Below are 14,255 nucleotides of genomic sequence, written 5' to 3'. Positions count from 1 at the left end.
ATATTGATTCTTCCAACCCATAAACACTTACTTAGATCTCCTTTAATTTCTCTAGGTAATTTCTTTTGTTAGATTTAGTCCTAAGTATTTTATTCTTTTTGATGCTGTTGTGAATGGAATTGTTTTTCTCAGTTTTGTTTTTTGACTTTTAATTGCTGACATACAGAAATGCAGTAATTTGTACATATTGATTTTATATCCTGTGACCTTGCTAAGTTCTTCACCATGGTTTTTGCACCATGATTTTTTTTTTTTTTCTGTGAGTGTGTGACAGTGAAGAGCATGATGGTGATTTGTACAGTGTGGCACCACTGCCTTGACTGTGCTAAGGCACCAGGAGTTTGACCCACTATTGCTATCTCACCATCAGTGCAAATGTCAACACAGCGAACAAGGCGATAATGTCTTAGTGTTCTCTTGATCCTGCACACCCATGAAAGGCTCTCAAAGGTCATCAACGGTCCACAAACCACACTTTGAGAACCACTGATGTACATGATATCTAAGCTCTTTCCAAGTCTGAAATTCTACAATTCAAAAAATCCAACGTAAATGTTGTTTACCAGACTTCAGACTTGTCTTCGTAACATTTGCTTATACAGCTGATTTTCACAGCAGTCAATATTCCTTAGACCATCACTGTAGGTGGAACAAGCTACTAATTCCTTTGAGAGAAATGAAAAATAAACAGAATATAAGCCCTAATTTCAAGGAAATGATACGAGACATCTATCTGGTATTCAAGGGTCTAGGAGAGGAGCCCTGGTGTCATGGTAGGCTAATTACATTAGATCCCAAATTTTTATGTTTTTTGTTCTAAGTGGCACTAAAAATAAACAAAATTCTTGAAGTAGAAAACAAAATTAAAAAAAAACCAAACGTGTTGCTGTCAAGTCCATTCCGACTCACAGCAACCCTTTAGGACAGAGTAGAACTGCCCTATAGGGTTCCCAAAGAGCTTCTGGTGGATTTGAACTGCCAGCTTTTTGGTTAGCAGCTAAGTTTGTAACCATTGTACTACCAGGGTTCCACTTGAAGTACAGATGTGGCATATATTAAATATTAAGACTAGAAATAAAAATAGGTAAAATCTATTGTTCTCGACTAGTACAACTTAATGTTATTTTATTTCCAAATGATAATAAATAAGACAAAGTGATATCAAACTTATTTTTTAAAAAGTTTTAAAGCTTTGATTTTACAGTATTATTTATGACAAACCCTTGACCAGAAGTTTAAAATAGCTACTTACCTAATTTTTTATTTTTTTACATTTTACACGGAGTCAAGATTGGACTTACAACATGATGTTTATAACCCACTGGCCAAACTACTATGTACTTTAGCTTTTCCTTTGAGATAATAAAATGCTATTTATGTATTCAAGGTAAATAAGTAATCTTAGTGCTTATTGTCTGTGGATTCCACAGGTTCTGGCATCCTTGGCCCTTTTGGGTGGAACAAAGGCAAAAGGAAGTAAAACACAGGAGAATCGGAGAGGAATTGGGGAAACAAAATTAAACATAAGATTGAGGCCAGGTTAGGGGTCAATGGAGCTGATAATAGTTTCAGAGAAACTAGTTACAGACTGGAGTTTTAATATGAAAATTATCTCACAATTTAACAGCTGGCAGAGGAGTTCAAAATAATCTAGTTCTAGCCCAACATTTCTAACTTAGCAGGGGAGGGAAATGAGGCCCCAAAATTTCCAACAGGATTAGAGCTGGATGCCAGGATTTCTAACTTTCTCTTTGGTAGGTTCTACCCTTCTCGCTCAGCACTGAATAACATTGGTGGTTTTAATACACCGCACAAGCATTTCCGTAGAACACAGCCAGGCTTCTAAAACTTTAATGGGTGAATTGTTAAAATGCATGGTGAATTATCATAACATGACTAGTAACGCAGATATCTTGAGTTTGTCTCTCTAGTGCATGCTAGGGCTCAGCTGTTGGTAGTTGTAAAGATTAATTTTCTAATTAATTTCTGTTAGTAAAAATAACAAATATTTATTATGTTTTTATATACATATATGCACACACACATTTACCATAAGGTTTCTTACTATAGCGTGTCAGCTTCAACATAAACTGTATTTTTTTCCCCAAAGACACATATGGCATCCTTTACTGCATGCTGCATACCAAATCTTTGCTGAGTCATTGTTTCCATCTCCACACAGTATAATTATGACCACATGACACGATTTACAGTAAAGAACCAACTCAGGTTCTTAAGGAGCTATACATTAAATGATTAAATAAGCTGTATGCTTTCAAATATGCCTTTAGCTTTCCCTTTTTTTTTTTTTTCTTATCCATCACCACCTTCCTCGTAAGTTTTTGGGGGCTACTACCTAAATTTGTACGTGAGGATCTCTGCTAGTTTGCTTTGGATTTTGTTCGTTGTTTGTTTTTGCCTTGCTTTTTTCTTTTAAATAAGTGCTAGCATGTTCTACCATAGAGAAGAGACTGCCAATTAAAATAAATAATAAAACCCTGCCATATGTTTTGGGGCCTTGGGTTACAATGTCCAGGTCAGGGAATCCATTTTCTATAACAAACTATGCTTGCACTTTGTTACAGCAAAATGTAGAGCTCCTCTAGCCGTGTATAAGGAGCCCTGGTGGCACAATGGTTAAGTGTGAGGCTGCTAACTGAAAGCTTGGCAGTTCGAACCCACCAGAGGCTCTGTGGGAGTGAAAGACCTGGCAACCTGCTCCCATAAAATTTACAGCCTAGGAAACCCTACGGGACAGTTCTACCCTGTCCTGTAGGGTCGCTATGGGTCAGAGCTGACTCGAGGCACACAACGACAACTCACCATGTGAAATCTTTCCTCGATGCAGGAAATGTCCCTGTTCTTTCTTTCCAACATAAATCTTCTCTCCGTTATAAATTAAATCTTAAAGTATTAACAGAGTCATTCAGCGCTAGCCTGTGTAACTTTTATATTGAGTACCTCCAAGGTTCCTGGTTTAAAAAGTTTTGTTCTCGTCCATCCAATGATCCTTTGGTTTTATACATGCAAAAAATTACAAGGTTTAAGTCCCTGGCTTTGACATTGGCATCTTTATAATGGAGTTATTTCTTTTTTTTCCCAGCCTTCAGGTGAGTGGGACTCTCAGAAATGATAAGCCCATATCCTGGGTAAATAATCTTTCCTCTAAGGATAAAACATTCATGACTCTGGAACTCTGGTTGAGAAAAAAAAAAAAGTATTTTTCCTTTTTTTTTCTCCTCCCCACCTGATTGTTATTAACATCTATGTATTTCAGGGTCTAAAATGTAGGACCTCAGCAGAAACTGAAACACTGAATATTCAATAGTGAAAGAGGTGGGTAGCAAGTAGTAACAACCTTCCCATCTTTTGCCATCTGAGTCCAGAGTAGCAAGAAGCAATTCTTCAAAATCCGTTTCTTGTAAGAATTAACATTTACGGTTTGCTGTGGGCCAGGCCCTGTTCTAATTGCATGTATTTATTCATTTAATCCTCACATCAACCATACGACATTTAAAAAAGAAAATGAAACCCATTGTCAAATTCAGACTCATAGTGACTATTATGAATTGAATTGTGTCCCCCAAAAACGTGTGTCAACTTGGCTAGACCGTGATTCCCAGTATTATGTGATTGTCCACCATTTTATCATCTGATATGATTTTCCTGTGTGTTATAAATCCTACCTCTATGAGTTGGAATCTACTCGAAGGCAACAAGTTTTTTTTAATTTTATTTTTTGGTATGTTGTTAATGAGGCAGGATTAGAGGCAATTATGCTAATGAGGCAGGACTCAATCTACATGATTAGATTGAATCTTGAGTCAACTCTTGAGCTATAAAAGAGAGAAGCAAGCAGAGAGAGAGAGGGGAAGAGGACTTCATTCTACCAAGAAACAAAAGCCAGGAGCAGAGTGCGTCCTTTGGACCCAGGGTTGCAGCACTGAGAAGCTCCTAGACAAGGACCTTCTGCCAGAACCAACAGAGAGAGAAAGGATTCCCCTGGAGCTATTGCCCTGAATTCGGACTTCTAGCCTCCAAGACCATGAGGGAATAAACTTCTTTTTGTTAAAGCCATCCACTTGTGGTATTTCTGTTATAGCAGCACTACATAACTAAGGCAGAGACTCTGTAGGAGAGAGTAGAACTGCCCCGTAGGGTTTACAAGGCTGGAGTCTTTATGGAAACAGACCGCTACATCCTTCTACCTCAAAGCAATTGGTGGGTTCTAACCACCGACCTTTTGGTTAGTAGCCAAGTGCTTTAACCACTGTACCACCAGGTCTCCTACCATATGACATAGGTGCTATTTTATTGCCAGTTTTCACTGAGGGACTGTTAACTTGTCAAAGTCATGCTAGGGGACAAAGCTGGGAGGTGAGCCCTGCAGCTGGGTTCCAGAGCCTGTTCTTCACTACAGAGGAGCATCTAAGGAAAATAGCACCTGTGACAAGCATTGAAGTTGTGCCCAGCAGAGCTGTGATGAGCACCCGGGGCAATCTCTAAGTCTTGCCCCCTCCACCCACCAATTTCGAGATAAATAGACATTGATAGCTGTGATGGTGTCGAGCCAGCAGAAACACCTTCCCCTGTCTTATCTGGCTGCCTCAGCCAGCACCGTTCATATTTGTGGTGCCTTGGACTGTCATTCTGTACCTTCTGATGCCCCTTTGGATTTGCACCCAGGGGCAAATGCCTTCCTGTGCCCCCCCAGCTATACCTCTTCTTCACCGTTAGACTACACAGCCTCTTCCTTCTATTGCGCTCCCCTCCCACAGAATGTTGCTTAGAGGTTTTGTTGTTGTTGTTGGTTGCCATTGAGTTGGCTCCAACTCATGGCAACCTTACGTATAAGAGAACAAAAATTTGCATGGTCCTGAGTCATCTTTATGGTTGTTGGTATGTTTGAGTCCATTTCTGTGTCCATTAGGGCTATTTTTAGGACCCATTATTTTGGTTCCCATCTTTTGGCAATAAGTTCCTTGAGAATGGGATCCTTTGCCCTTGTGCGACCCACCACCACCCCAGCATCTAATGATTTGGATAATCCCTCCTTCACAATCTCTTTGGGAAAACAGGACAAAACATAGAGATTGAGAACCATAGGTCCTTAAAATTGCTCCCATTCCCTGATACTTACTGTCTACCAGAGGTCCCTGGGTAGTGCACACAGTTTGTGATTGCCTACTAACCTAAAGGTTGGTGGTTCAAACCCATCCAGCAGCTCCATGGCAGAAAGGCCTGACAATCCGCTTCCATTCAGTTTAAGCCAAGAAAACCCTATGCAGCAGTTCTACTCTGTAACTCATGGATTCACCACGAGTCAGAAGTGATTGGGCAGCAACAGGTTTGGTTTGGGCTGGTATACTGTCTGCTGAGCCATTTATATGGATTGTCTCTTCCATTGTCACAAGGTAGGTACCACAACTCCTAGTTTTATAGACGCGGAAATCAAGAAGCAGAGAAGTTAGTCAACGTGCCAAGGTCACACTGTTGGGAAAAAGCAGAGCTCAGATTTAGTTCACCCCGGGGAGTCAGACTTCAGGGCCCATGCTCTTCACTACGATGACAAGTCATTTGCTGTAATTAGAGGGACTGCTGCTCCATGGCCCAGGTCACTGAGGGCACCCAGCGCCAATGTCCGTCAGGAATATTTATGGTGTGACTGCTCTGCTTTGCATTTGCCATATGCTCCAAATTCTTGGACTAGTCAGGGGCACGAGGCTCATCAAAAGAGTAAGTGTATAGATAGGGTGGAAGCCACAAGTTTGTATTACATTTCTATGAAAGGTTTGTCTCAATCCTGAAGCAATTAAAGCAGAATGGATGGGCTAAAGCGTTCTCAGTCACGCAAAGTCATTTATTTATTTTGAGCCCATTGTTGCACTTATTTTACGGTATCCGCTTTGATATCTGCAATAGCCAAAGAGCATGTTTTCATTAAAGGCATGTCCTGGGCACCACAGTATTATAATCATCTGGCCTGTGTTGTTGCAGGATGTTTTTGTTTACTGCTGACTCGACTATGTGCAACTTCCATATGCCAACCTCTCCCCTAGCAAGAAAGAAAAGCTCAGAACCTCACTTTTTGAAGACTAATACCTGGTCGGTCATGTCCAATTCCAAGTGATCCTATAATAATTCATGTGAGAGGACAGGAACACTTTATTTGCTTTGATGTTTTTCAGCTCTCACATGCTGTATTCATAAATCCCTCACTCCTGTCTAGGATGGGTGGAGTAAGATGAAGGGGGAGAGGAGCATCACCGAATGGGGTGGAAGGAAAATTAGCTCGAAGAAAACTGCCACTAGTTTTATTTGTACCATTTTAAGAAGCCACGGCGATATCAAAAATAAAGTCTAAGTAGTGGGATTAAATGGCAGGAGGTATTAGCATCAGGAATGAATAAAGGGAAGTAAATTCGTTTACATTATCCTTTCTTTTCATTAAGGCTCACATAAATGGTACATTTCAGTTTATGATTACAAATTATAGCAAGGTCTCAAAATAATAACTACCACTTGCATGGTGTACATTCCATTTGCAGAATTATTTCATTTGCATTGTCCTGTGTGAGTGTCCCAAATGGTAGCCATACCATGGTGGCAGGTATGAGTACCACTCCCATTTAACAACGAAGGAGACAGAGACTCAGAGTGGGTAAGTAGCTTGCCCAAGGCCACATAGTAACACGTAAATTTTGTACTGGAACCTAAAAAAAAGTGGCTGTTGAGTCAACTCCAACTCATGGCAACCTCATGTGTATCAAACTGTGTTCTGTGTAGTTTTCACTGGCTGATTTTTCAGAAGCAGATCACCGTGCCTTTCTTCCAAGGCACCTCTGGGTGGACTCCAACCTCCAACCTTCTGGTTAGTAACCCAGCACAGTGAACCTAAGTCTTATGAATTCACAACCCAATTTGAATATAAGGGAAGAGCAGCTTTATAAGACCAAGCTGGTGAGGCTTAAGACGTTTGGGCTACACTTAGAGTTATTGAACTGTACCTTTGTATACGTTGTATGCTGGTGCCTTTAGGGATTCTGGCGGGAGAGGGGAATGGAGTGAAGGCTACATGGCCCCAGACCGTTACGTTTTTTTATTTCTTACATCCATATTGAGTACTTTTTTCTGCTTCTCCCTCACTATCTGGCTGTCAGCTAGCACTTTTTGCTGATCATGGGGCCTCTACAGCAGTGGCCTCAAAGAATGGCTGGTGAACCAGCAACAGTAGTATCACCTGGGAACTTACTAGAAATAAAATTTCGGGCTTTACCCTTGACCTATGGATCAGAAACTCTGGGGTGGGGCCCCGAGTCGGTGTTTTTAACGGCCCTCGTCTCCCAGGTGATTCTGATGCTGCCAAAGTTTAGAATCGTTGTCCGAGGGCAGTGTTTCTCAGCCTTGGGTGTGCCCTGGAATAACCTGGGGAGCCTTAGAAATACCAGTGCCACGGCCTCACCCCCGAAGATTCTGATCTAACTGGTCTAGGGCAGGGTTTCTCAATTTCAGCACTATTGATATTTTGGGCTGGATAAGTCTTTGTTGCGAGGAGCTGTCCCGTGCACTGTAGGATGTTTAGCAGCATCCCTGGCCTCTACCCACCAGATGCTAGTAGAACTCCAACTCCCCATCCCCCCGAACTACCACCAGTTGTGACAACCAAAAATGCCTCCAAACACAAAACCAAACCAGTTGCTGTCTGAGTAGAACGGTGCTCCACAAGAGTTTCCAATGTCTGTAATCTTCTTTGAATGTGCGATGGGCTAAAGAACAATAGAAGGTAAGTTTAATGGCATTGAGTGTAAAGTAAGAGTGAATCAAACTGTGGTAAAGACTCAGGCCATTTGCCTGTGAATAAAATACATGCACTTCAGGGCATAAATTTTATATCAAACATCTTGTTCCTTAAATTCTTGCTCAGTTTCTGATTGTGAGTTATGTTCCAGAGCACTGACATAAACAGGTGCATCTTGTGCCAAATATAGTGGTGGATGTAGATTTTGCTTTTGGATCTACCAAAAACCAGTCTTCATAAGGTAGATTCTGACTCATGGTGACTCCATGTGTGTCAGAGTAGAACTGTGTCCCACAGGGTTTTCAGTGGCTGACTTTTTGGAAATAGATCACTAGGCCTTCCTTCCGAGGTACCTCTGGCTGGACTGAAACCACACGCCAACCTTTTGGTTAGCACCTGAGGGTCTTAACCATTTGCACACCAAAGGACTCTTGCTTTTGGGTCTAAACCCTGTTGCCATCGAGTTGACCCTGGCTCATAGCAGCCCTGTAGGGTCTAGCCATCCTAAAAACAGGGAGTCCTCAAGTGTGCTTATCAATGCACCGTGTGGTTGTTGTTGATGTTAGCTGCGGTTGAGTCAGTTCTGACTTATGGCAACCCAATGTGTGCAGAGTAGAACAGCTCCGTAGGGTTTTCAAGGCTGTGACGTTTCAGAAGCAGATCACCAGGCCTATCTTCTGCGATGCCTTTGGGTGGGTTCAAACCTCCAACCTTTTGGCTATAGTCAAGCATTAAACCCTTTGGACCAGCCAGGGACTCTGTATCATATACTATAAGTTCTTAAGTAAATCAGACTTTGAATGATTAAAAACTTCAGCCTGTCTATTTTATGATGTTGATTTTGACATAATCCAAATCTGCCACACAATTAACAGAATTCTTACATGACTTTGTGCCATTTAGAAGTTCTTTAGTTTTCAGCCGGTAATCAGGGACTATAGGGTCGCTATGAGTCGGAATCGACTCAGCACCAACAGGTTTGGTTTTGGTTTGAGCCAGGGACTTTAACTAGACCACCATTTAGAAAAAATCCCCTCATCTAGAGCAAAGGCAAGTGTCCTTCGGTAAAATCTGTGCTCAGCAGCTTATGCTCTTTTGTCACAGTGATTGCTTCTGTGGTGTTCTTATGTTATCCCTTGAGAAAGAAAAGCGTGTTAAGCACTGTGGTCTAAGTACACCACAGGATGTGCGTCACCTCCAAGTGCCTGCTGTGTGGTTCTTAGCAGGCTGGCAAGTCTCCTCCCAGCCCAAAGCAAGATGTCTGCCTGCGAAGAGTCGGCGGCAGCCCTGCTTCAACCTAGACTCCTACTTCCTCAAACAGCTAAATGACAGGTGCATTGTTTTTCCCAACATAAAGAGTAGAAATACTACTTTGGGATACTGAGGAACAATTTTTAAATTGAAAATAAATTACAAGATGAACGTGTTTCCATGGCAAAATCAGTACAATCTAATTTCAAAGTATGAAAATATTAGTGAGCTGTAGTCATTAATTCATTCAACACCTACTATGTGATGGGGCTTGTGTGATGTCCTTGGTGGTCATAAATATGAGGGTTACATAGCATAGACCTGTTAAGGGGTGACTACTCCAAGCAAGCAGCCAGATTAACCCTTCGAATCAATTCAACCTATCATTTTGTCAAACTGGTTTGGTTTTCCTTCCATTGAATTGATAGTAACACTAATGAAATCAACTAGTTCTTTTGTCATGGTCTAGATATTACCTTGTGAGGCAGTGGTGGGTCAGTGGTAGAGTTCTCACCTTCCACGTGACAGACCTGGGTTCAATTCCTGGCCAATGAACCTCACGAACAGTCACCCCGGTCTGTCAGTGGAGGCTTGTGTGTTGCTGTGATTCTAAACAGGTTTCAGCAGAGCTTCCAGACTAAGATGGGCTAGGAAGAAAAGCCTGGCAGCCTACTTCTGAAAATCAGCCATTGAAAACTCTGTGAATCACAACGGTCCCTTCTGCAATTAGTCATGGGGATGACGCAGGACCGGGCAGCATTTCATTCCATTGTGCACGGGTTTGCCATGAGTCAGGGTCAGACTCAATGGCAGCTAACAGCAGCAGATGTTATCCTAAACAGTTACTTATCTTTTCTTATTCTAGTCTGAATTGTTCCACCAACGTATTTTTTTCAAGAATTAAAGACTTTTAATCAGACAATAGAACAGCTTCCCAGAAAATTACCCTAGGGGGAAAAAAAGCACAATAGACTGTCAAAAGGGATTATTTCCGTATGTTCCCATTTAATTTAAAAAAAAAAGAAAAAAAAGGATACGCTTTTAGGTGTATAGGGAGTTTTCTGGAAGAAAATACAACTAATAGTGTTTGCCTTTGGGTAGGGAGTTTAGGGGCCTCAATTGGAATGGGGACTTATTTTCATTAGATAAATTTTTGTACAGGTTTTTTTTTTAACCATTTTATATATCGTATTTTCATTTTTTAAATGTGAGTAAATAACAGGAAGTACGCATCCCCGATAGTCTTCCAGAACATCAAAATGCCTTCTCTAAGTAAAAGAAAAAGAGATGAGCTATCCACTCCACCGCTATGGTACCCCCTCCTTTTTCTTGTGTTTCCTTGCTAAACTAGAGGGAACGAAAACAAGCCTTTGAACCTAGGATTGCTCCAACATTGTTCTATTAGAGAGTAAGAAGCAGGTTCTACTTTAGGTTGGGTACAGAATCCCTGGGTAGTATAAACAGTTCAGCACTTGGCTGTTAACTAAAATGTTGTCGGTTCAAATCCACCCAGAGATGTCTTGGAAGAAGGTCCTGGTGATTTACTTCCAAAAGATCACAGGCATTGAAAACCCTGTGGAGCAGTTCTACCTGGCACACACGGGGCTGCCATGAGTCAGAATCAACTCTGTGGTAACCGGTTTAGGTTTTTTGCTTTGTTTTAAGATTGGGTTGTTAATAATAGTCTCTCTGAGGAAGCTACATTTAACCAGAAAGGCAAGGAGAGGAAAATAATTGAGTCCAGGCAGGGCCCTAATTTTCCCCTGGCAGTATTGGGACAGTTACCATCCACATGTTCTCTCAGAATGAAGTAGCTGCAGATAAGGGAAGTGTGTCGTTATTGTTAGGTGCCACAGAGTTGGTTCCAACTCATAGCTACCCTATGTACCATAGAACAAAACACTGCCCAGTCGTGTGCCATCCTCACAATGTTGTTATTGCTTGAGCCCATTGTTGCAGCCACCGTGTCTGTCCAACCCCTTGAGAGTCTTCCTCTTTTTCACTGATCCTCTACTTTACCAAGCATAATGTCCTTCCCCAGGAACTGATCCCTCCTGATAGCATGCCCAGATTATGTGAGACCTAGTCTTGCCGTCCTTGCTTCTAAGGAGCATTCTGGCTGTACTGCTTCCAAGACAGATTTTTTCTTTCTTTTGGCAGTCCACAGTAGATTCAATACTCTTCACCAACACCATAATTCAAAAACGAATTAAGGAAAGTATACACAGTGATAATACCTAAAAATTTCCTCCAGTGATTTCTTTCATAATGCTTTGACTGTAATTGCCAAGAAGAATGAATGCTCACTCCTGGGGGAAAAATGATAACAAGAAAAAAACACATTAGTGCCAAAGAAAGACAATTCCGTGATCATTTTGTTGCCCACCTCTTTCATGAAGTCTTTCCTTTCTGCCCTTCCTTTATACCTAGCCCTTGTTAAAAGTTTAAGGGAGTTTGAAAAAAGGAAAAACTTCAGTTGCAATTGAAAGAGCCTGAAACAATACATACTCGGTTGTGGTTTTTCTGGATCATCTTCCTAGCACTTGTCACTTAGATCTTCCCAAGATATCAGCTTTATTAAGCAAGAAACAGCCTTTGTTTTCTCTCCTTGTTGAATGTGTGAATTGGGAAACCCGTCCGCGTGGATTTCAGAATCTCCTGGTCTTGGAGAGTGAGCCAACAATAACAGCTCAATCATTCCGAAGCGTATCTCATAACAATCCCTACACATTTTAAATACATCTCTGTGCTCTTTAGTGGAGAACTACATTTCAGTACCCAAAGGCCAAACTCTTACTCTATAAAAAAACAGTTTTCAGGTTTTCTTGTCTTTATTATAGAGAGTGATTCATCCCAGATATACTGTTTTATGTCTTTACTTGCATCAAGCATTAGTAACCAATAGTCAACAATGATAACATTGTTAGCTTCATGGACACTGTCAAAGCTCAGTGCAGTGTTTCTGCAAAGAGCCTCGCAGTTGTCCTTGGAAAACATTTTATGTGGAAATTCTGGGAAGACACCACCCGAGAGTGGTTTTAGTGAACCAAAGAAGAGAACAGAGGCAGGATTGGGTTGAAGAAAAAGATCCTTTTAGAAAACTACTCAGAAGAAAGGAAAATATATATGAAAATTAAAAAGAAAGAACTTCTGAAACTAGGCCATATAAGGTCTTAGCCATGAAAATAGAATGAGAAACCCATGCTACTAAATTCTCAGAACGCCAAAGTTCTAATTTTGTTCTATGAAGTACCTCTTTCAATGGACTTATGTGGATGATAATACTCTCCATGACATTTGTCAGAAATATAAATCCACAAATCAAACTTCACATAACCTTTTAGAAATGGTACAACAGGAATTCAAAGCTCGACTTGGAGTTACTATGGCAAACGGTACTTTGCAAAAAAAAAGACAAGTTCAAGTCAAGATAGTGGTATAGCCTTCCCTGTTAAAGTGAGTAAGTAAATTCTTGAGTCATTAAGCAAAAACTAGAAAGGAAATCAAGACTGTCTTTACTCTTGAAAAGGACCTATCTGTTCAGCAGGGACTTCCCTCACCCTTTTAGACAGCCCATGCTCTTAGTACAATACCTAATGAGATAAGTATGAGCGACTCACAGGGGACAGTTTGTAGTTGTTATTTTCTTGCTATTTGCCACAGCCACTAGAGAGTGTCCATCTTTTCCTTTGAATAAAACAAACAAAAAAAACCACTGGGGTCCAGTCAATTCCAGCTCATAGCGACGCTGTAAGACAGAGTAGAACTGCCCCATAGGGTTTCCAAGGAGCAGCTTCCTTTTGGTTAGCAGCCGAGTTCTTACCACTGTGCCACCAGAACAAAGATTTTAAATTGTTATCATGGAAGAATAGGTTTTTCTGCAAATGCTAGAAAAAGGTCACAGTAACTCCTTTTTTCTGTGTGAAGCCTGGGCCTAAAGAAAAAGTCCTGGTGTTAACCACCAGGCAAAGTCAGTACACCCTAAACCACTCCACTCTTCCGGTATTCCCCATAACCTCATTCATTGTTTTAGCTGCTTCTCAGGAGGTAACATAACCTCCCAATGCCCCTAGTTGAAAACGACTTGCTTTACTCATTGTTTGGTAAGAATTGATAAGAGATGACTGACTGCTTCTTGGTTAAACAGTCACCCAAAAGGCAAAACTTTTGCTACTCTTTGAAAAGTGATTGTATTTGTCATTCACAATATCTTTCCAGACCAAAGAATTACTGAGGCTTTCAATTTTGAAAAAGATAATAACCCCATTGCTACCCCAGGAACAGGAAAGCATAAAGAAAAATAAAACTTTGAAGTTTAGAAGCGTGACTGAAAATAAAGTGTCCACGTATCCCATGCCAGCTCTGCCATTTCTGACCACTGTGTCTCCTTTTTTCCAGCTGCTGGCTGGACGCTGGCCTTTTGATCACAATGACTTTGGCGTATTTCTTTGCAAGCTGTTCCCCTTTTTGCAGAAGTCCTCAGTGGGGATCACCGTCCTCAATCTCTGTGCTCTTAGCGTCGACAGGTAATGTGGTTTTTTCTTTACTCTCTTGTCTAGTTTAGAAAAAGCTGTTTTCTTCCAAAAGAAGTCAAGAAGCCTTGAGAGTTGGTCCCCAGAAAAGATATTAATTAATTTCAAGTGAATTAAAATATTAATAATCTTGCCTCTACTGTTTATAATTGATTCACACATTTGCTGAGAATTAGTCATCTTTGGGTCAGGCAATTTGTACTTGGAAGATCCTGCCAGTTATATCTGTTTGCCAGCCTTATGGCAACAGAGTAGAAATGAACATATTAGATGCAATAAACTGTACAAAGGAGATCAAAGACCCGTAATTCCTGTATTTTTAACTGGCAAGTTTACTATTAGAAAAAAGATACCTTTTAATTATATTTGCAATGCTTGATAACTTGAGCTGGGCGGTGAACATACAATATTGTTATGTTCTTCTCTCTGTTTTTTTGAATGCCTGAAATGTTTCAGAATTTTTAAGAGAGGGCTACAACAGAAGCATCCCTTGACCCAATCCTGAGAATTCCATCAAGTATCTCAGAAATCTCAAATTGAGTCCTTCTAAAGAAGCCCTTCTGAATTTCATGACTTTCTAGATGGTATTTTCTTCAACCTTGTAATTTTCATAGAATGAATTATAAAGAATGAGGTTAAGAACTTTATAATACATTCTGTGGTACTCTTTTATA

General features: G+C 40.7%; 1 protein-coding gene across 1 annotated transcript in view; it reads left to right on the top strand.

Moving 5' to 3' along the window:
• EDNRA (endothelin receptor type A) overlaps window positions 1-14,255 on the top strand; it is a 65,927-nt gene that overhangs the window by 21,506 nt on the left and 30,166 nt on the right. Inside the window, exon 3 of the mRNA XM_049905923.1 lies at window positions 13,448-13,575. Coding sequence (XP_049761880.1) covers window positions 13,448-13,575 — 128 coding nt within the window. The remainder of the gene's footprint in view (window positions 1-13,447; window positions 13,576-14,255) is intronic.

This window comes from Elephas maximus, chromosome 13, assembly GCF_024166365.1.
Source record: "Elephas maximus indicus isolate mEleMax1 chromosome 13, mEleMax1 primary haplotype, whole genome shotgun sequence".
Lineage (NCBI taxonomy): Eukaryota > Metazoa > Chordata > Mammalia > Proboscidea > Elephantidae > Elephas > Elephas maximus.
Note: the sequence above shows the minus strand (reverse complement) of the source record. Positions and strands in the feature narration are given on the sequence as shown.